Here is a 23,787-nt window from a genome sequence, read left to right on the forward strand (position 1 = left end):
ATTGATCAGCATGATAGGGGCCTTTGAGAAGTTGCGAAGCGAGGAAAGATAGCACCCACTCATCTTCCACGGCTCGTGGATGTAACTTCTGGAGGTCCTGGTCAATAACGGAGTAGCAACTGCGGGTGGGCACCTATGCTTATGCTTAATAATTGAGTGCTTCGCGCTTTTTTTGTTCGTAGACTAAACGATGGGCGGCCAAAAGAGGTCTTTTTTGTTTTCCACGTGACGAAAAATTGCGTCAGAAGAGGGTGAAATTTTGTGAATCAGAAGAGGAACCGAATGGAAGTTCAAAGATTATGTATCTTTGATGCAAAGCGGTAATATCGGAGTAAGATTATTCAATATTATTTGGCAGGTGCCATTCATAATTTTGGAAATCCGTCGCTAAAATTTAAAAATTATTATTGAAATGTTAGCGATGAATTATGCCAATCTTGATTTCAACCCTCTTCTTCAGATTTGTTAACTTTGAATATCTCAAATATAAATTAATTATAAAATCAAAATAAATTATAGATCGATTACAATACTTCCCACTTCATGGTATCAATTTGCGAACAGTAAATTGGTTCCGTTCTAAATTGAGGCCGCTTAGCGAACCACTATTCTGCACCCAGGTTATATCTAGCTTACTAAGTCCGCGCCCCATCCCGCACGGCCAATTCGCCGCTGTGAAAACTGGACTATCAAAGCCAATGTACTTCTACGTATCTCGTGTATCGTATATGTACCCTATATGCAGTAAAAACAGTATACAATGTACACACAAAGAAAAAATACTCTAAATTTAAAAAGATCGTTCGTTGGATTAAAAGTTCGCGTTGGTGAATATTCGTAGAAAGTTCAAACTTTTTAATATAAAAGTTGGAAAGTTTTTGATACTACCATGCACTTCTGGAACAAAATCGTTGTGTCGGTAAAAGTTTTTTACTTTTATTATAAGAAGACACTTTTTATGGCAATAATAAATAACATTTAATATTACAGTGATGATTTTCGAAAAATGTGATGGATTTTATTTCTATTTTTATTTTTATTTTAATATTAAAACTGCTGCTTATGCTGCTTAACATCGCGGCCTACATTTTGGAGCGCGACAGCGATGTAGAGAACATGGTGGTCTCGTTGCCGGCCATCATCAGGACAGGCTTGGAGGAGTTGGCCATTGGGTGTTAATTCGAGAAGGGAAGTCGACGTTTTCCGACTGGGAAGTGAAGCGCCTGAACCGATAGTTCCCGATCACATCGTCCTCCTTCGAGAATGGCACAGATGTTGCCAGTTAATCCGGCCAAAGCTGCGCCGGCGCGAGTTGAGAGTTTGCGGGCGGGAGTTGCTGAAAGAGTTTGAAAGTAAATTAAATTTGCTAGACACTGAACACATTCTCAATACTCACCGGTGACTTCTTCGGTATTCCAGGTAGATGTTCTTGATCAGGTTCGTCGAATATTGCTCCAACCTCTGGAAGTAATCCGAGTACGACAGCTTCAGGACCTGCGGCTTTCGTACAGACGGTTCTTCCAGAACTGGTCTTCCGGATGTTTATGTAATACTCGTCAAACATGTCCCGCACCGAGAAATGGACTGCGAACCCTCAGGATCCCATCCCACACTGTCCCGTCATCACTTCCGGCACATAATGCTGCTGATGGTCGTAAACCGCCGGCACCGAGTGCAACATCCGCGCTGACCACCTCCGATCGCTTCTCGTCGTTTCCCTTTCCGTCGGATCCTTCTCCTCACCGTTAAATTTAACTTTATCGAATACAACCGGTGCAAATTCACATCCGCATAAACGACGTCCTACAAAAACAAACAAAATCAAACACAAACGCCACCAAACACCCAAGCTTCCTTCTTACCCATTTCGGTCGTGAAACAGCTGCAGATCCGGCAGGAAGCTGGCCTCATCCTTTTGAAAACCAACTTTCCCCTAATCCCCTAACCTTGTTCCGCACCATCCTCCATCGAAGGTATCCGCGTATAAGTCCTGGCTGCGGACGCGTTCTGTTTTGATTGACGTCGTGGACCACCACTCACTAACCACCGGAATCACCTAAACGTTTGTTTACATTTTTGACTTAGACGTACACGGTTTCACGAGAACGACAAAATGAAAGAAATTATACAGTCGAATTAAAAGTTAAAACTTTTAAATAAGTTAGCAATGAGATTTTCAAAAAATGCAGCAGTAAAAGTTTTCATTTTCAAAACAAGAAAAAAACTTTTAATGTAGCAAATTTTAACCACTTATTAATTCAAAAGTAAGTTACTTTTGTCATTACCATAATATTTTTTTGTGTGTACGGAACACATAGAGCTACATTTGCTTTGATCGTCCAGTTTTCACAGCGGCGAGATGGCCGTGCGGGTTAGGGCGCGGACTTAGTAAGCTAGATATAACTATCGCCGGTTTGATATTTTTTTGGGATTACAGATATTTTTTCCTAGCGTCTGCCAGATGTAAATTTACACATTATTAGAGGTAAAATTGAAGCTTTTTCTGACATAAAAGATGTACTCCTTTTTAGATGAAATTTTACCATGATTTCTTTTACTGTGTAGTGGCCAAAATCTGGAGTGGCCGGTGCCCTCAAAGAAGGTTCCCCAGGGCTCGGGAGGACATTTAACGAAACATACCCATGTGGAAACATGGATATCAAAATTCATGGTTTTTTAACTGGACATGAAAATGGCCGTTTCGACAGTGGAGGCCATAACTGGAGTGCTCTCATGGAAGGTTCCCCTTCGGGAACGTTTATGACAATTTTGACAACAAATTTATAAAACAAAGTATAATAATCTGATTCTCCATTTCACTAACAATCCAAAAACATCAGCAATCCCATTAAAATTGTTAATGGTCATCTTGTACTTTTAATTGAAGTGTTTGTCACCAAAATAACTGAACTAGTGTAAAATGCATTTTAAAACACTATTTGCATTCAAGGGAGGGACAAAAACTTTTAAAAATATTTGCATCGGTCTAATGGTTAACCTGATTTCAAATAATAAACAGATCACGCAATATTCATCCAGCTAATCCATAAAGTACGTGCTTACCGTTTTTAAGATGTCAACAATCCATTTTTTCACAACATATATATGCGCGTCCATTAGACCACTCAACACATCAAATTTCTCATGCTGCCGCAAAAGATGACCAAGTAGTTTGAAACCATTTTCGAAATCACTTTCAGATCCCATAAAAACTAAGCGATTTGATTGAGAGCAAACAGCAAATAAATCTTTCTCGAATTTATACTTCATGCGCACACCAGGAACAGGACCATTACATGCCGGAGTACAATGCATTAAAAGGCTCACCACGGATGCATCCTGTTGTCGAAATTGCTTTAAAAGGTTGCATAAATTAAAATCTGTGATTATGTCACATGAAACCAACAAAACATCGGTTTTGATTCTGTAAAAGAATGTTATTTTATAATGATAATTATAGTCAAGGCACAAAAGTCGAAAATAGCTATGTAAGAAGCAAAGTGTGTTACATTTCCGTTTTATCATTGTTTGGAATTACCTATCAGCGATTTGGCGTAAGGCTTCTGCGGTTCCTACATCACACTCATCCAAGACGGTGCAAAACTCAATTCTAAGCTTCAGGGATGTTCTCTCCAATTTTGATTGGATTTCCATTTTTTCATTTTCTAGTACGATTACTATCACATCTGGAATTATAGTTACGATAAACAAAAGATTCTGGTCAGGCATATAGAGAATGGAGGGTTGGGAGTGAGTGGAACTGAAACAAGAATTGAATCAGATTTATTGCGTCGCGTAATATGTGAAAGGAAACAATGCATCACAGATAGATCTCCATTTGGCTGGCATGATCTATATTTGGCAAGGAAACGGGTAAGATTCAGTCAATGAAAAGATTGTCGACTTGGAAATCTGGATATCACAAAGCTGATCCTTTTATTGTCCTTCTATGTATCCAGGTGGGGATTAGATCGGATCAGAGATGCCCTGCCCTAAATGCACTCCCACATTTCCCAATCAAAACATTTATGAATCACGATTTTGAACCTAATTTTACCACCCCTTCTTTTTGACACCGCCCCAAATTTTGCGATTTTCGTATTTGTTTCAAAAAACCTATGTTTTCAAATGGCCATATCGGGTTGAGGTTGGTTGTCGTTGGAGCCGTCCTCCGATGGGCACGGCTTGTATCAGGTGGGCTTTCTGGATTGTCTGTTTCCGGAACACGGCCCGACAGGAAGTAGATTGCCTTCGGGACAGGACCCGGCAGGGCTTGAGTTGCATCCGGAACAGGATCCAGCGATGCAGGTGCCTACAAGACAGGGTCTTGCAGAGCGGTGACATCCTCCGGAACACGGTCCAGCAGGGCGTATTGCCTTCGGGACTGGACCCGACAGGGCTTGAATTGCTTCTAGGAGAGGGCCTAGCAGAACGGTGAATTCTTTCGGAACACGATCCGGTAGGTCGGAGATTGCCTTCGGGGTTGGACCCGGCAGGGGTTGAGCTGCATCCGGAACAGAATCCAGCGATGCGGTTGTCTCCAGGAAAGGGCCTGGCCAGACGGCCAGACGGGAATGGATTCCGAAACTAGGTTCGGCCAGCCGGGTGGTGCCTCCAGGACAGGACCTGGCAGAACCGTGGTCAGTTCTGAAGTCAAGTATCTAGGAGTTTTCCTGGATCGCAAAATGTACTGGAACTCACATCGCCGTTAAAAAAGCATTATCGGCCATCTGGACGTGCAGTAAACTGTTCCTACACCACCATTGCACGACCGAGGCTAACAGTGAATGAGAGGACGGCGCAAGCAAAGTTGAACAAGGTTCAGCGGTTGGCCTGCCCCTCTATCACAAGTGCTATGAAAACAACACCGACTGCTGCAATGGAGGCACTGCTCCACATTCTACCACTACATCTTCACGTCAAGAAGGAAGCGGTAACTGGAGCACTACGGCAGCGGAGGCATTAAATCAACTACGAAGGTGATCTAACGGGTCACCTGCGCATCATGAAGGAGTTCGACATAACTCCTCTAGTAACAACAGTTACAGACTGCATGGAAGCGAGACCCATCATACACTCCATACGATACAGTTGAAACAACTTGTAGACTTTGGTGTGCTGGGGGGGCAGAACTTCCACCTATCTATCTGCTTCTATACAGATGGCTCCAAAATAGGTGATCTCACTGGAGCTGGGATCTTTGGACCAGAGATCAAACTATCCATCTCGTTGGGTAGATGTCCCACCGTTTTTCAAGCAGAAGTCTATGCTATATACTCCTGCGCTGTGCATTGCCTTAAAAAGCTATAGGCATGCGAAAATCGGTATATTCTCGGACAGTCAGGCAGCGCTGCTAGCTCTGAAAGCCGCAAAGGTGGAGTCCAAACTCGTTTGTGACTGTATCGACGTACTACAGGAGCTGTCCCGCCGGAACAAAGTATCTTTGTTCTGAGTACCTGGGCACTGTGGGATCAAGGGGAACGAGTTTGCCGATAAGCTCGCTAGGCAGGGGTCATCGGCTAAATTTGTTGGTCCTGAACCATTTCTGGGTACATCAAAATGTCCTGTAAAGTACGAGTTAAGAAAATGGGAGGATAACCAAATTTCTTCCACATGGCATGCAACACAGGGATGTAGACAAGCCAAAAACTGCGCACTGTAACGGGGCTGCTTACAGGGCACTGTCCTGCAAAGTACCACCTCAAAAAACTCTGTATGGTCGACAACGACATATGCCGCTTCTGTAACACATAGCTGGAAAGCTCTGCGCATTTTCTCTGCACCTGTGGAGCATTTCTACACGAAGGCTGAATTTCCTAGGAAGTCGCCTTCTCTCGCCATACACCGTATGGCGCACTCATCCCAAAAAGATGATCAGTTTCCAGAATGGGATAAAAGCACAGGTCAGCCAACAACCAACTCGCTACCTTCCCGAGCATGGGTAAATAACTAGGGAAATGCGTAATAATACCTTTCTCTGGTATCAATACCAAATTTTGGTATTCCTGGACCCTTTAAAATTTGTCTTAAGGATTATGCAAGAGCAAAATGTGCTATCATACCAATTAACGGTATTGTTTTGATATTGCAAAATTGCAGAATTTGTCAATGGTCGAACACCACATATTGGTATTCTTTTGGTATTACAATGTTTTATCAAATTCCTCTGAAACTATGGAAAAATTTTGACCAATTTTGACAAAATAATTAATTTTGCGCTAAAATGATGCGAATGCTTTCATTGGAAACCGGAAATTTCAAACTTGATTTTAAACATTTTTGATATACCCCCTAAAGAAAGACTTGAAATTGTGGAAAATTTTCTAAGTCAGGATGGCAAATTTTGGTATTAAAGTGTTTTATCAAATTCCTCTAAAACTATGGGAAAATTTTGACCAATTTTGACAAAATAATTAATTTTGCGCTAAAATGATGTCTCAAAGCGAATGCTTTCATTGAAAACCGGAAATTTCAAACTTGATTTTAAACATTTTTGATATACCCCCTAAAGAAATGACTTGAAATTGTGGAAAATTTTCTAAGTCAGGATGGCACATTTTGGTATTATTTTGGTATTAAAGTGTTTTATCAAATTCCTCTGAAACTATGTGAAAATTTTGACCAATTTTGACCAAATATTAAATTTTGCGCTAAAATGATGTCTCAAAGCGAATGCTTTCATTGAAAACCGGAAATTTCAAACTTGATTTTAAACATTTTTGATATACCCCCTAAAGAAATGACTTGTGGAAAAAATTCTAAGTCATGATGCCACATTTTGGTATTGAAAGGTTTCATCAAATTCCTCTGAAACTATGGGAATTTTTTTTATAAATTTTGATGAGATAATTAATTTTGCGCTAAAATGACTTGAAACCCAAAAATGTTAAAGCTGATTTTCAATTTTTTTATAAACCCACTAAGATTTTTTTTAAACGTTGAAATTTCTCTAAGTTGGGATAACCAAATACTTTGAAAAACGAGTTAATCGACAGATTATAGAATTTTGGTGAATTTCAACCCAGTTTCATTTTAATAACACTTATTTTTCAATCTTGTTATTTTTTAGAATCTTCAAGAACTTCAAGCACAGGCCGTTCATCAATGACAAATGCATTCAATGTGGTGAAGAATATCACTAAGAACAACATGGAATCATCAGGTGAGTAGATTTGGCTGTTGCATATGGATCATTTCCGTTTTTTCACTAACTTCAACTGTTGCACTAAAAATGGTATGAAAATACCAAATTTAGGTATTTCTTGTGCAAATACCAGCGACCAAAATGTGCTCTTGGTTGCCCAGTAATAGATGGTAAAATACCATGAAATCATACCAAAATCATGTATTTGGAAGACCACAGGAATACCAAAATCTGTTTTCCAAGGGCGCGAGAATACCTAAAAATTAAACCATGGCAATACCAAGTTTTGGTATTGAAATGGTTTTATTTTGAGGTATTATTTAAACCTTGGAATAACATTGCCAACCTTCTGTGGCCGAATGGTTACGGGTTTCGCCTCATAAGCGGAAAGTCATGGGTTCTTCTCAGAGTGGCAGCCTTAGGTTTAAGTTCAGAGGTAGCAGCAACCGTATGAGTATAAAACGGTTGCTTCACTTGCTCTTCAAGCATGTGATCGATCTTGGGATATACCTTTGCGCCTCTTCCCAAAATACTTTCCTCGTGTCTTCGCATGTAAATAATGCCCAGCCGATCGGTATTGCACTGCAGTCCAGTCGCATTGTCCAGATCAGAGCAAAGGGAACACCGCAAAAGTAGCACCGCAAAAAGACAATTGTCTTTACAAGACCCCGCGCGGCAAATAATAGCTGCTGGGAAGAGCTTGAAAAATGACACGAAAAAATTGTCACCGCGGTTCTAGCGATACATAGCGCACAAGGTACAAGGAACGGAGTTTACAGCATCTAGATGGAACAGCACTTTCCCTCTCAATAGGGACTGTGTTATAGATCTGGAAATGCTTAATAACAGTAAAAATGGGTAACACGATACAATAGTCCTTGTAATCAGGATTCCGTGTCTTAATACTCAAACAGAAAAAAAAATACCAAAATTTGGTATTCCCGTGTTATTTACCCCTGCTCGGGTTTTACAACCCCTTACGACACCCGCAGGGTGGTCGAAACGCGGGTCGAGCGATTTAATTAAACAAATTAAAAGGACAAACAAGACGGTTTCGTCCAACGAATAAAAAACACATAAGGATTCTTCTACTCACAAAACAAGAATAACTTTATTCAACAAGAATGACAACTCTCACTTCTCTCGTTGCGCTGTGTTGACAGTCGCCTCAACATCCCCCCTCTTCAATTGAGGTGGTAAGGGTCTGCCCACGTTAGGCATCTTCCTGGTGAAGATCCACGTGGCACCATTACACGTACACATCCGCTCAGCAAGCCACGGATCGCAAGGATGTTGTTGTTGAAGAAGTAGACGAGACAAACGCTGAAAGCCCCGTACCACTGATCCTTGAAAGCTCCGGAGGCCGACCCAGACTCCACGTTGGCTGCTTCGATGCGTCGAACCGCGACGGCGATGGCGTCGTTGAACCCAACACCGCAGATGACCTGGAATGTTCGCGAGACTCCAACCAGACGTCGTTGGACTTCTTCCGTTTCTCCAATCCAATACAACCAATTCGCCGAACTGCGCGGAGGTCGACTGTCCACAACAGCACACGACCGACCTTTCTGTTGATCGCGTCTGGCACACTCACGCAAAATTTTCGTTTTTGCTGCTCACCTCGCGGAGTTATTGCTGATGATGATGGGGCTGGCTTGTACTCCAGCTTTGAACGGATGCACTCTCCGAACCTCCAACCAGTCTGCAGCGTGTTGTGGTGCACCGCAGCAGTACTTCTCCTCGTTTGATCTTTTGCAGCATCCGCAATGCTCTACGTTATGTTGGTCACCGCTGAGCTGAACTGCACCAGCAGGCAACCGATGTTGACATTCACGATCAACGACAGTGGGACTTCGATCAGTCCGGTGAACTCAACATTTTCACTTTGCCACGATCCGGTCGGCTTGGGCCACGGATCCGGCGGTAAGTGCAACGGTGTCCCCGTCGCAGTTGGATGACGTTTTCGGCTATGGTTCACCTCAGACAGGTACTCGATGACGTCATCAAGGTAACCACTAACCTCGCAAGATTCAACCAGCGCCTGCTGCTGATACGTACACGGTGCCGCCATCGCGCCAGGTGCGCGCAGGTCGTTCTGATTGTACACAAGTTTCGGCACCTGTACCGCAGTTTCTGGTCCTCCTCCAAGACCGCTAACGTTCCCACACCGAGAGTTTTCCGCCAACTTGTCCAGCGAGCGCACCTTCTTCTTCTGCAACAGCTCGTCCTGTGGATTGTGCCAGGCCGTGGACACACCGTCGCCGTCCGGATCGGTTTCAAACTCCCCCGCGTTGCCGCTGCCAAGCGAGTCCGATGTCGCATCCAGGTACGGTTGAGTCTGCACCCCTTCATCGACGTCACGATGCTGTTGATGAATTGCTGCTGATGCTGTATGAATGCCAGCTGCTGCTGCTGCATCTCCGCCAGCTGACGTTGAAGTGCCTCATGCTGCTGCCGGAACAGTTGCGCAACATAACCTCGTTGATGTTGGAACCACTCCACGTACGGCGCTGCGTTTGGTGGAGGACTCTGGAGGAACAGCGGATAAAGTTGCTGACCGGCTGCCAACGCACTATGGGCCATCTCCATACAAACAGGCGGCCAAATTATTTTTTTGCTTTTTAAATGTTTTTTTCATACAAATTTGGGTAATTGTATGGTATTGAAATGATATACGTCGATTTTTATGACTTTTCATGTTTTTCAATAGTTGATTGTTTATAATAAATAGTCTTTTCATACATTTGCAAGTGCAAAAGAATTGCGTATATATTGTATTGCAAGTTTATATTATTAAATTATGGATCAGCTAATACATCCCCACTTTAAGGACACAACCCCTCCCTCCACTTTCTTTCACACCCCCCCCCCCCTCCCCTCCTCCCCACCAACAACATTTTGTTAAACGTAATAAATCCATTTAAAGTCAAATATTTATTATTTACTGCTGTGTGTTTCTTTTTGTGAGTCCATGCCATATAACTTGAGACCCACCCCCACGCCCCACCTACCCTTTACGGGCATAAATTGCGAAAATTTGAATTGTTAAATCAAATAACAGAAAAATTAATTTTATTCAAAATATTAATTATGAAGTAAAACGATAAAAAACAAAACATATTCTTACTAATCCTGATGTTCTTGTTCATGAAAATTCATTTGATTATAGAGTTTCTGACGGCTTCAGGATATGTTAAAGGTACTTTTTATGATGTTTTGTACTAATCAACATAGAACTTAAATGTGGATCAGTTTCATGGATTGATCGCAGAAATTCATCATGCTATGTCAATATTTTGCTGAATACTTTTTCGGTATCAAACTGAGATTCTCCAATTTCGCTTGAGAAACTTCGGTACGAATACCTTATTTTGACTAAGGTACTCAATTTTAAATGTAGGCAACAGAAAATTCCAATAAAGTCATTTCGAACTTCTTGAAACCAGGTATTGATTTTTGAAGCGACGATGCCCACGAAGTAGGTAGCAAAGCAAGTGAAATAAACGGGCGCATATGTAGATTGCAGCAAATTTTGATAAAACGTAAATGTTCAAAATGGCATATCTCCAAAAAGCAAAAAATCGCAGGCTGGAAATTTCAGCAATGTTAGATTATGATCCAATCTTTTAAGTGATCTTAGTTTCATGTTTAGCATCGGTTAGCAAAAAAAGTACTCGATTAACAAACACAAAAAAATAAGTTTTGTCAAAAAAATGCTCCAGTTATACGATGAAAACTTCAGTTTTTGGTTTGGAAATAACATTTTATCTGTCAATAGTTTAAAAGCTTATCTCATTACCTTTCCAATGATGTATAATTGTCCTAATAAAATATTTAAAATGGCTGAGCTATGTTAAAATTAAACAATCAGCCTTTTTTACGAAAAATCCTAGTTTTTTACTCCATTTTTTGACTTTCAGCTTGCGTATCTCCGTAACGAACAAACTTACAGCTTTGAAAATTTGGATTTTTCTTAGTTAGAATGTTTACTTTCGAGAAAAAAATACCAAAAAATATTTGGAGAAGGTCACTTTTTTGAAACTTGGCCACCCAATGTACCATAGTGCAACGGTGCCTGCTGCACGTCCGCCGTCTGCTGGTTCTGACCGGCATCAAGGATGGCTTGATCCGGAACTCCTTCCATTCCGCTGCTTTTCCTCCTCCGCGTGGGTCACTTTCCGGACTCGTCGCCACTTTTACAACCCCTTACGACACCCGCAGGGTGGTCGAAACGCGGGTCGAGGGATTTAATTAAGCAAATTAAAAGGACAAACAAGACGGATAAAAAACAAATAAAAAACACATGAGGATTCTTCTACTCACAAAACAAGAATAACTTTATTCAACAAGAATGACAACTCTCACTTCTTGCGTTGCGCTGTGTTGACAGTCGCAAGGTGGAAGCTCAAAGCTGCCAAGTGCGAGTCCAGCGGCGTAGGCTCAGGAAGGGGTCGCATGTCCAGTCGCCTCAACACTACCCCTATCAATGGGTACGAGTAACCGGCTAACTGTGTAGAGTAAACAGGGATACATCACAAAAGTTAGTCTTAAGGACGGGCGAGGTAATATCAAACCCAAAAGCCCTATTTGGGCACAAAAAAAAGCAATAAAATTCGTGTTTCTACTGATTACGTTGAAAACACATTCACAAACATTTTTTTGGTTGAACAAAAATAAAAAAACCTATTAATTTCAACAAAAAATCAAACAGAAGCCTCCATTACAATCTATTTCAGCAAAACTCAAGATACTTGTAAAACGTTTTTAAAACTGATAAGACTTTGATTACATTGCTGATTACTTGATCATTTCATACATAAAAACCCGATTTAATCCCACCTGGGGTGAGAAAGAGCTTTTCTTACTAAAGAATATAACAATGGTAGAACTTCTTTCAATTAATAACATCGACTTTGTTTATTTATAACGTCAGCACAAAAGAAAGTCTTATGATGAAAGCAATGTATTATGATGATATTATGAGTATTATGAATGATATGATTTCCAAAAGAAATAAAAAACACAATTTTCACCAAAAGAATATGTTTAATCGTACAATATGTTTGTACGTTTCTAATCAAACAAGCGTTTATGACAAACGCGATCATAGCAAGCTTCCCAACAACGCACACCGCGTTCATAGCAAGCTTCCCAACAACGCACACCGCGTTTTTTTGTTTTCTAGTTTCGGTACGAGCCCTTTTGTGTGACTGATATAGCTATTTTTAACAACCGCACCACTACACACTCAATCGCGAGAACCTTAGGAAGAAAGCCATTGGAGTCGCCAGCATTGAACACTTTGAAAACGATATAAACGATGAAAAGCTTAGAAAGCTCTTATTATCCTATCTAATGAACCCTGTTAAATAAACCTGCGAAATCACGAAAAAATTAAGTCTACATTTAGGCGATTTTAGGAGCGCACGGGAAACAAAATGATTGTAGCCGGATGAATGTCCTATGTCACAAAGGTTTTTGCATAAACATTGGACAGTTATGCAAAAACGGACAGGGCAGAAGAAACCGAAAAGCTACGATATCTTACATATTCAAGGAAACACTACAAAATGAGTATAAGTCGAGCCACAAAATATATGCGCCAGCATTCTCGCGCCAGTATTCGAAGCTCAACTTGACAACTTGTCGACTTGGCGACGAAGCGTCGAAAATCGATGCAGTGTGATTTTTTGTCGATTTTTCCGATTAAAATTCATGCTGAATCGACATATTTACGAAAATGGAAATGACGTCCTGCCTTAAGGCTGATACGCAGATGGGAAGGAACGCAAAACTCCATACAAAAAAACGCCCAAGAAACGGTCAAGGAAAGGGTCACGAAAAGATTTTTCTTAAGTGGTACGCAGCTGAAAAGTAACAGAAACGGAAAGATTGCGTTTGACGTTTCTTCGCGCGGTGCTTGTTTATAATATGTTTTGATGAAAAAATCAAAGAATTGTAATTTTTCTTTTTGAATGCGACTGATAATTACAAACGTTTTAATAATTTTGTATTGGAGATAATAATATTTAAAATTCCCGCCGAATCTCAAAAAGCAGAATATTGAAACTAAAAGGAAAGATTTAGTTTCGGTCGAAATGGAGTAAAAAAAGAAGTTGTCTTTATAGATGTCGGCCATCGTGTCACCAACAATTTATTGCTAGTACCAACCAGCTACCTCTGGATTATGAGTCCCCTGCACTGTCCGATTTATCCACACTCGCGGGACCAAAATGAAGTAAATCAGAGTGAAATTAAACTTGACAATAATCATACAAATATATATGTTCTTACTGAAAATACAATAATAATCTGAAATTTTGAAATCCAACCAAACAACAAATTCAAAAATGTGAAAAAAACAAACATTTCAGAAATTTAAATAACATTTTAAATACATAATAATAATAAAGAAAATTTCAACAAAAATCTGAAATTTGGAAAATCAAAATTGAAAATATGCAGAATTGAATAATAATTTTAATTTTTAACGTTTTTATAAATTCCATAGATCAAAAATGTTAAAATTCGAAACGAATGTACAAGTCGAAATTCCAAAAGTTTTAAAAATCGGAAATATAGAAATTCGTAAATACAAATTTACAAAAACCTCGAAATTATAACAATCAATAACAATAACTTCTTCCAAAATTAAAAAATGTAGAATGAAAATTTAGGAATAATTGAAAAAAAATAAGAAATTCAAAAAATGTAAAAATTTAGGAATAAAAAAAATTTAAAATTTAAGAATTTAGGAATTTAGGAATTTAGGAATTTAGGATTTTAGGATTTTAGGAATTTAGGAATTTAGGAATTTAGGAATTTAGGAATTTAGGAATTTAAGAATTTAAGAATTTAAGAATTTAAGAATTTAAGAATTTAAGAATTTAAGAATGTAAGAATGTAAGAATTTAAGAATTTAAGAATTTAAGAATTTAAGGATTAAAAAATTTTATAATTCCAGAAAAAAAAATTAAACAATTGTACCAGCCGTATTTTATAACTTCAACATTTCCTAACTTCCTAATTTCCTAGTTTCCGAATTTCCTTATTTCCTAATTTCCTAACTTCGTAACTTCCTAACATCCTAATTTCCTTACATATTAATTTTCTAATTTCTTAATTTCCTTGTTTCATAATTTCATGATTTTCTTATTTTCTTTATTTTACTAATTTGCTAATATCATAATTTCCAAATTTCCTAATTCCCTTGTTTCCTAATTTCCTAATTTTTTAATTTCCTTATTTCATAATTACATAGTTTTTTAATTTCCTTATTTCATAATTACATATTTTTTTAATTTCAGTTTTTCTTGTTTTAGAATTTAAGAATTTCTAAATTTGCTTTTATTTATTGATTTCTTTATTTTGTTCATAATTGTTGTTATAAGTTTTAGAATAAACATTTTTAATCTATTTAATTTAAAGTTTTGAATATTTTTAATCTTTTTATTTTTTCCTCGAAAGAACCTCAAGCGCGCACACCGTCAATCGCGCTCATACCGAACTGTCAACTTTTCTTGGGGGGGTCACGAAAAGAACACGCAACATTTCTTGACCGCGTTCCTTCCGATCAGCATACCGTACTTTAAAGTAAAACCTATACCTTTCTTTAGTAAGAAAAGCAAAAAGTAAATCGTTCTAAAAATTGATCGGGATTGCCGATCGATGTCGATGATCGATGTTGTTTCAGATGCTCACTCATGGTCTGTACTATGAATGTAGCAAGAAATTTCGAATAAAATCAGAAATGAAAAATGTTGGCGAAGGTCACCAGGAGGGCTTTTACCTTTTTTTAGGGATTTTTTTTCTTATGGTAGGTTAATCAAACGGCTCTAACTCCAGAACCATATTATGAATCTGGATGAAAATTTGGGAGGCTGTAGGGCTCGAAAAATGCACTGCATTTTTGATATAAATAAAAGATATGAAAATGAAAAAAATTGACCATATTTTCTTTTGAAAACTGTGTATTTTGTTGAAAAGTCTGGCCGCATCCGAAAACAGATGGATATTTCGAAAGTTGCGCGACAACTCGCCCAGGTTCAGCACACTAGCTTTCATCTGCATTTAGAAGAATCGAAATCGGATATATGGGAGCTGAGAACGGCGCGACACAAAATTTTGCAAAATTTTACCACATACGAACATTACTCGACCTCCACGGAATTTATTTTCTCAAAATTCGAGGGTTGGAGATAGACGAGTTCTGTCAAGGTGAATCGATAGAGCGTCGAAAATCGATGCAGTGTGATTTTTTGTCGATTTTTCCGATTAAAATTAATGCTGAATCGACATATTTACGAAGATGGAAATGACGTCCTGCCTTAAAGTAAAACCTATACCTTTCTTTAGTAAGAAAGGCAAAATCTAAAAAATAAACTTTCCTACTCATGAAAAATATTTCCCCTGAAACTCTACAAAGTAATTTGTAGCAATTTCGAGTAATTAACATGTTTTGGTATTCATGCAACTGGTTAATGTTTGGTTAAGGCAATGTTTATTCATAAAAATCTAATTACCCTTAATAATCTCAAACCTGCAAAAATTTCGGTTGTATCAGCTAAATCCAAGCTAAATCAGAGCAGACGGCTGATATTTGTACACACAAATTTTGTAATAATCTATTTATTCTACACAGAAAAAAAAATGTAAATTTACTCAACACTGAAACCATGTTTTGAACGTAAACATGGTCAATGTAAATTAGTTTCAATTCAGGTTTTATTGGCGGATAATCATGATACAATTAGTTCCTTTAAGTACATAACAGAGTTTTGGGGTTCCTTTCAGCTGTGAGTTATTTCATAGTTCATTTGGAAACTCTAATTGCTTTTAATTAAGGATTTAACAAAAGATAGAAAAAATTAAAAAAAAACTATCTGCACAATGTAAATTAGAAATTCAACTTAAAACGGTGTTTAGCATTTAATCAACCTTCATGTAAAATCAGATTCAATGTAAACTATGAATCGCATGTAAATACAACTTTTTGTTTTGGCAAATCAAGAATTATAAAATATAAAGAGCATGTAAATGAACTTTTGATGTACATTTTTCAAAATGTAAACTTAAACAGCATTGAAATTTAAATTTTATGCTTGCATTGCGAATGACAGCTCAAGCACAAACAAATCAGTTTAATGTATGGTGCGCAGTGGGGTGTTATTGTTTTCACTTCAAATGCTGGATTTTAACAGAAACCCCAATAATTCAGGTTTGTTGCAAGAATGTTTACAAAAGTAAACAAACAATAATCTGAGTATTTTTTTTCCTGGCTCTCCAGGGTTCGCAAGGACTGCATCTATTGTTGTTTATTTTTTCGTCGTCAGAACGATCTGCACCAAATCAATCGTTCTGGAAGATGCACCAAGGAAGAACTAGACTTGTTATGCTGGGCCCGGACTCTAGCGGCCTGTAAGACCCGGATCTGTACCTGTAGCAAGTTTTAAAGCTGAAGTTAACCAAGTTTCCGGCATTACATTCGAGCACCCAACACTGCCGTACATTTGAAAGGTTTCAAGTGGTAGCATCCTCCTGGCAGCGGGTTCATAGGCCGGATCTTTAACGGCGGTCATGCCGCTGGAGCTTCCGACATTTTTTAGATACTTCAGCACGATGTCAAAGGTTGGCCAGCGGCCCGGTAAACTGTTTTTGTTTTGATTAGAGAACCGATGTACAGAGCTTGGAGGCCAAGATGAGCTAACCAATGTGTTCTTTCGTACTGTTGAATGGCCGGATACGAGTTTGCTCCAATAATCTATCGCCAGATGCCCGCGGTGGGAATGTCCACGACCGACAACAGATTCCTACCCTGTAAGGCAGCGCTCGAGACGATTGTTGGTTTTTGAGCACTTCTTCTCAATGTTTATTATTATTTTTATTCTATTTTTGGAGAGAAAAAAACGGAGCGACGGCGTCGAATACCCATATTTACACATAGAATTTTAGAGCGCCCGCGGGATTCGAACCGGCGACCTCTGTATTGTGAGTCCAGTGCGCGGTCCGATTTATCCACACGTGCGGGACGAGAATCGGAATAAATTTTCAATAAGGCGAAACGTTGGATGTGAGCAATTAGCCTACCCCACTCACACTCAATGTGAACTGTCACTAGTGCAAAATGGAAAGACTGTTTGTTTACATTCAAGGTTTCCACCTATTGAAAAGTTATTACGGAAAATATCAAAAGTGTCGGAGTTTACTTACACGGTTATGTCAAAACCAAAAGTTCGTATAAATACTTACTCCAACCAAATCCGTTTCATCGACAATTAGAGTCAGAATTTGGTCAGAATTTTCAAATTAATCGAAAATATTTTTGAACATAGCATATTTTCCACGATTCTTTCCTTTTGTTAAGCAAAACTTCTTGAAAGGACGTGCAAACTATCCCTTTATTCTTCTTCTGTCCACATATACATTATTTTTTGGCGAAGTCTTTTTTATACACTGAAAACCTAACCATGGTAGTTTTTTTTTTTGGGAGGGTGATCCAGCCGCACATCGTTGATGTCGAAACCTCTAAATTGGGCCCTCGTCCTGTCACGTCCGTCAGTAGTCTTGTCGTACATTACAACTAGAACCAGATCTGCCAATGAATTAGTACACTTCGACCAAATAAACACTGACGCTGCACACTGGGAAAAAAGGGACCCGTAGCCCCATGAATTAGATGCCGCTGAAATTTTAACTTGGAAATATATGTTTATTATGTAAAAAAATCCGGGGAATCGAATGGTGATGGTTTCGTCTGCCGGAGATAATGGGAAAGGGTCCATTTTGCCCAAATATCCCCTAAAATGCAACCTTTTTATATTATATGCTACATTACTTTATGTAAAAAACCATGACAAATCGATTGGTGAAGGTTTCACGTGCCGGAGACACCGAGAAAGGTCTCATTTTGCCCCAATTAACCCTATATTCGATTTTTTCATGTAATTTGCTCCACATCGTAAAGTGCCGCAGTTTTTCAGACTTCAAAATAAGTGAACTTTATGTAAAAAACTATGACAAATCGATTGGTGAAGGTTTCACGTGCCGGAGACACCGAGAAAGGTCTCATTTTGCCCCAATTAACCCTATATTCGATTTTTTCATGTAATTTGCTCCACATCGTAAAGTGCCGCAGTTTTTCAGACTTCAAAATAAGTGAACTTTATGTAAAAAACCATGACAAATCGATTGGTGAAGGTTTCACGTGCCGGAGACACCGAGAAAGGTCTCATGTTGCCCCAATTAACCCTATATTCGATTTTTTCATGTAATTTGCTCCACATCGTAAAGTGCCGCAGTTTTTCAGACTTCAAAATAAGTGAACTTTATGTAAAAAACTATGACAAATCGATTGGTGAAGGTTTCACGTGCCGGAGACAACGAGAAAGGTCTCATTTTGCCCCAATTAACCCTATATTCGATTTTTTCATGTAATTTGCTTTACATCGTAAATTGCCGCAGTTTTTTAGACTTCAAAATAAGTGAACTTTATGTAAAAAACCATGACAAATCGATTGGTGAAGGTTTCACGTGCCGGAGACACCGAGAAAGGTCTCATTTTGCCCCAATTAACCCTATATTCGATTTTTCATGTAATTTGCTCCACATCGTAAAGTGCCGCAGTTTTTCAGACTTCAAAATAAGTGAACTTTATGTAAAAAACCATGACAAATCGATTGGTGAAGGTTTCGCGTGCCGGAGACACCGAGAAAGGTCTCATGTTGCCCCAATTAACCCTATATTCGAATTTTTCATGTAATTTGCTTCACATCGTAAAGTGCTGCAGTTTTCCAGACTTCAAAATAAGTGAACTTTATGTAAAAAACCATGACAAATCGATCGGTGAAGGTTTCACGTGTCGGAGACACCGAGAAAGGTCTTATTTTGCCTCAATTAACCCTATATTCAATTTTTCATGTAATTTGCTCCACATCGTAAAGTGCCGCAGTTTTTCAGACTTCAAAATAAGTGAAATTTTTGTAAAAAACCATGACAAATCGATTGGTGAAGGTTTCGCGTGCCGGAGACACCGGGAAAGGTCTAATTTTGCCCCAAATAACCCTATATTCGATTTTTTAATCTAATTTGCAAGTGTTATGTAGTTTGAAAAAATCACTTATTCTAAAAATATTAAACATTGCAGCCTTACCCGTTGTGCTTCTATGATGAGCAACCAGGCGAGCATACACACGAACGTTACAAACAAGCTCGGACTCACCTCGCTCGTAAAACGACTCCTGAAGCCAATTTATTGGACATAATGAGGCTATCGCTGACCTGGTCGGACCCGAAAATGTCCGATACCAACTTTCGTTCGAACACCATCGATTTCTTTATTGATGAATAATGTTAGGAAATGCACATTTTTCCATATAAGGGACATTTGGGGCAAACGGACCTATTTCTGGTGTCTCCGGTGCATAAAACTTTCACCAATCGATTTGTCATGGTTTTTACATAAAGTTCACTTATTTTGAAGTCTAAAACTGCGGCACTTTACGATGTGGAGCAAATTACATGAAAAATCGAATATACGGATAATTGGGGCAAAATGGACCCTTTCCCATTATCTCCGGCACGTGAAACCTTCACCAATCGATTTGTCATGGTTTTTTACATAAAGTTCACTTATTTTGAAGTCTGGAAAACTGCGGCATTTTATGATGTGGAGCAAATTACAAGAAAAATCGAATATAGGGTTAATTGAGGCAAAATAAGACCTTTCTCGGTGTCTCCGGCACATGAAACCTTCACCAATCGATTTGTCATAGTTTTTTACATAAAGTTCACTTATTTTGAAGTCTAAAAACCTGCGGTATTTCTCGTAATGTAGCATATAATATAAAAAGGTTGCATTTTAGGGGATATTTGGGCAAAATGGACCCTTTCCCATTATCTCCGGCAGACGAAACCATCACCATTCGATTCCCCGGATTTTTTTTACATAATAAACATATATTTCCAAGTTAAAATTTCAGCGGCATCTAATTCATGGGGCTACGGGTCCCTTTTTTCCCAGTGTGCATCGCCTGGTCCGTATTCATAAGCCTGATAAGGGACCATCCATAAACCACGTGGTCACCGGTGGGGGGGGGGGGTTGGCGATTGTCCACGCTCCATACAAAAAATATTTTATTTGTATGGAAATTGTCCACAATGGGGGGGGGGGGGGGTTGAGATTTCAAAAAAAGTGTCCACGTGGTTTGTGGATGGTCCCTAAACAAATTGCTAGCTTGGGACGAACGGATTGCGAGAGCGAGAACGCGAACGAAAATGCGAGCGCGAGCGAGAAGAGAAAAGTACTACACTGAAAATACGCCACCCTTTTTTTCCAAGTGCCCAAACACTTGAATGATTCAATTAAGCCGCATCTTAGATCTAATTTGTTTGTGTTTCAATTTCAATCCAATCCATTATTAAATTCAAGTGTTTTGGCGATTGACTTTTTGGTATTTTTTGACACCTTATTTTCATTCGGGTGGCACAAAAATTACAAGTGTTTTGCTCATGAATTTGCCCCACTGTGTTGAACTATTCAAAGTGGTGAGGAAAACACTTGAAATTGATCTTGTTTTGATTTGAAATGCAGGTACGCGACAGCTTCATGAGACTTTGCTTTGTTTCCTCATTTGAAAGTTTTGGCCGTCCGGTGTGTTCGTTTTTCGCAGACCGCGTGAGTTCGCTGCCGCCATGTTCCAGTCCAGTAAATTGGTTTGTGACCGTGAAGATGAGCATCGCCATACAAGACTACGTCCTCGGGCTCGGGCTCCGTATAGCCAGCGGTAGGGCTTGGTCTCCTGGATTCCCGTATAGAAGCCAACTTTTGTGATGAAGTTCCTTTCCAGACTAATTGGTGAGTTGGGAGAGAATTTTGGTTGTGGGGTTTTGTTTTGATTTTTGGATTTATTTTGTATGATTCACAGGAAGGATGCGAAAGAGCTGCAGATGCCGTACCAGGAAGTGGTGCCAGTGAGAAGCAAGATTCGGATGCAGGGGCCAAGCTATGTCATTCGGATGGTCAAGGCACAGTTCGAGTCGATCGAATCACCGCGGTTCCACCAAAGAGAATTCCGCATCAACAAGAAGATTCTCCAGTGGCCTCCATCTCCGCCGGCACCGGTGCTTCACTCGCCGACGCTGAGGAACCTCCCAGGAAGCAGTGTTGGTGGCGGGACACCCGGATGAAAAAATTACAAAATTTTACACACCAAGTTGTTCTTGAAGTTAGAAAATAAAAGCAGCCAAAAAATAATTGCGCAACATCTTCTTTATTTGCATTTGCATTGATTATAGAAAGAAAAGCTATTTAAAACCAATAAATATAATATAGTATTTCATGTGACGCAACACGTCAAATTCAAGTGTTTTGCTATTGAATTGACAGTATATTTTGGTGCCCAAAATTCAAGTGTTTTGCGATTGATATTTGAGTGCTCTGTACAGCAGGGTCAGATCATGTGTAGAACACTTCGATAAGCCGTGGGATTTTTGCTCAGTGTACACTTCCCACGGCTTATCGAAGTGTTCTACACATGATCTGACCCTGCTGTACAGAGCACTCAAATATCAATCGCAAAACACTTGAATTTTGGGCACCAAAATATACTGTCAATTCAATAGCAAAACACTTGAATTTGACGTGTTGCGTCACATGAAATACTATATTATATTTATTGGTTTTAAATAGCTTTCTTTCTATAATCAATGCAAATGCAAATAAAGAAGATGTTGCGCAATTATTTGGCTGCTTTTTTTCTAACTTCAAGAACAACTTGGTGTGTAAAAATTTTGTAATTTCATCGTGTCCCGCCACCAACACTGCTTCCTGGGAGGTTCCTCAGCGTCGGCGAGTGAAGCACCGGTGCCGGCATGGAGGCCACTGAGAATCTTCTTGTTGATGCGGAATTCTCTTTGGTGGAACCGCGTGATCGATCGACTCGAACTGTGCTTGACCATCCGAATGACATAGCTTGGCCCTGCATCCGAATCTTGCTTCTCACTGGCACCACTTCCTGGTACGGCATCTGCAGCTCTTCGCATCCTTCCTGTGAATCATACAAATAAATCAAAATCAAAACAAACCCCACAACAAAATTCTCTCCCAACTCACCAATTAGTCTGGAAAACTTCATCACAAAAGTGGGAATCCAGGAGACCAACCCTACCGCTGGCTATACGGAGCCCGAGCCCGAAGTCTTGTATGGCGATGCTCATCTTCACGGTCACAAACCAATTTACTGGACTGGAACATGGCGGCAGCGACTCACGCGGTCTGCGAAACGAACACACCGGACGGCCAAAACTTTCAAATGAGGAAACAAAGCAAAGTCTCATGAAGCTGTCGCGTACCTGCATTTCAAATCAAAACAAGATCAATTTCAAGTGTTTTCCTCACCACTTTGAATAGTTCAACACAGTGCAAATTCATGAGCAAACACTGTAATTTTTGTGCCACCCGAATGAAAATAAGGTGTCAAAAAATACCAAAAAGTCAATCGCCAAAACACTTGAATTTAATAATGGATTGGATTGAAATTGAAACACAAACAAATTAGATCTAAGATGCGGCTTAATTGAATCATTCAAGTGTTTGGGCACTTGGAAAAAAAGGGTGGCGTATTTTCAGTGTAACGAACTTCCGCTGGACCGACTCCACGCGTTGAATCGCGTTCTGGTAGAAGGGAGCCCAAACAATACAACAGTACTCCAAAGTAGAGCGGACCAACGAACAATAAAGAGCTTTGAGACAGCCTAAATCCCGGAAGTTTTTAGCTATCCTAAAGATGAAGCCATGAGTTTTGGAAGCCTTGGAGACTGTATACGTAATGTGGTCAGCAAACGTCATTTTGCTATCCAGCATCACACCTAAATCTTTTACACAGGAGGTCCTAGGTATGGTGGTGTTTGAAAGTGTGTAGTGAAAAGAAATTGTGTTGCGTTTGCGTGTGAAAGAGATAACCGAGCACTTGGAAGCGTTCATAACCATCCTGTTTTCGGAGCACCAGTTGGCGAACCGGTCGAGCTGCTCCTGAAGAAACTGGCAGTCGGCATCATTCTCGACAACGGTGAACAGCTTGATGTCATCCGCATACGACAGTTTGTGACAGCCAAAAAGATGATGCACGTCGTTCATGTAGACGAGGAAGATCAGAGGGCCCAGATGGCTTCCTTGCGGAATGCCTGAAAAAAACAGAGAAAGCAGCGGAAATCACGTCACCGATTTTAACGCTTGTAGCGTTTGTAAAAATAGCATTGTTAATTCACTTGGAAAATAATTAAATGTATGTAACTACTTAAGAATAAGCAACACTACTCAAAAATAAGTAGGCCATGATCAAAATTAACCTCACCCTCACGCGCCACGAGACCTGTCAAAGTCGCTTACACAAATACACCGACGCTGCTTCCGGCTAATTTGTGAGAATGGGAGAGCGGTGCAAGAGAGTGGGGGAAACGAAGAGAGCAAAATCGGGTGGACCAGCCAACATCTCGAGTTGCTCGGCCAGTTGGATTTCTACTCGAGAAGGTGACGGTTCGGTCGCTGCGGAGCCGCGCCAAATTTGTTGTACGAGAGCGAGCACACGCCGAAAGAAAGAGATCCGGGTCGGCAAGCAAAGATTCTTTCCGGGTCTGCGGGCAACGGG

At 39.7% G+C, this 23,787-nt stretch overlaps 1 protein-coding gene across 3 annotated transcripts in view; it reads right to left on the bottom strand.

The window, feature by feature from the left end:
* Nucleotides 1-23,787, bottom strand: part of LOC119770639 (translation initiation factor eIF-2B subunit gamma) — a 54,762-nt gene that overhangs the window by 25,054 nt on the left and 5,921 nt on the right. The window contains exons 2-4 of one of the 3 annotated variants that reach the window (XM_038265900.1): nt 23,127-23,323; nt 3,539-3,686; nt 3,064-3,424 (exon numbers count right to left, since the gene is read on the bottom strand). In XM_038265900.1, the coding sequence (XP_038121828.1) occupies nt 3,064-3,424; nt 3,539-3,654 (477 nt within the window). In that variant the 5' untranslated portion in view covers nt 3,655-3,686; nt 23,127-23,323. Of the gene's footprint in view, nt 1-901; nt 1,804-1,862; nt 2,438-3,063; nt 3,425-3,538; nt 3,687-23,126; nt 23,324-23,787 lie in introns of those variants that run through there. The other 2 variants (XM_038265902.1, XM_038265901.1) reach the window with 2 other exon arrangements.

This window comes from Culex quinquefasciatus, chromosome 3 (assembly GCF_015732765.1).
Source record: "Culex quinquefasciatus strain JHB chromosome 3, VPISU_Cqui_1.0_pri_paternal, whole genome shotgun sequence".
NCBI lineage: Eukaryota > Metazoa > Arthropoda > Insecta > Diptera > Culicidae > Culex > Culex quinquefasciatus.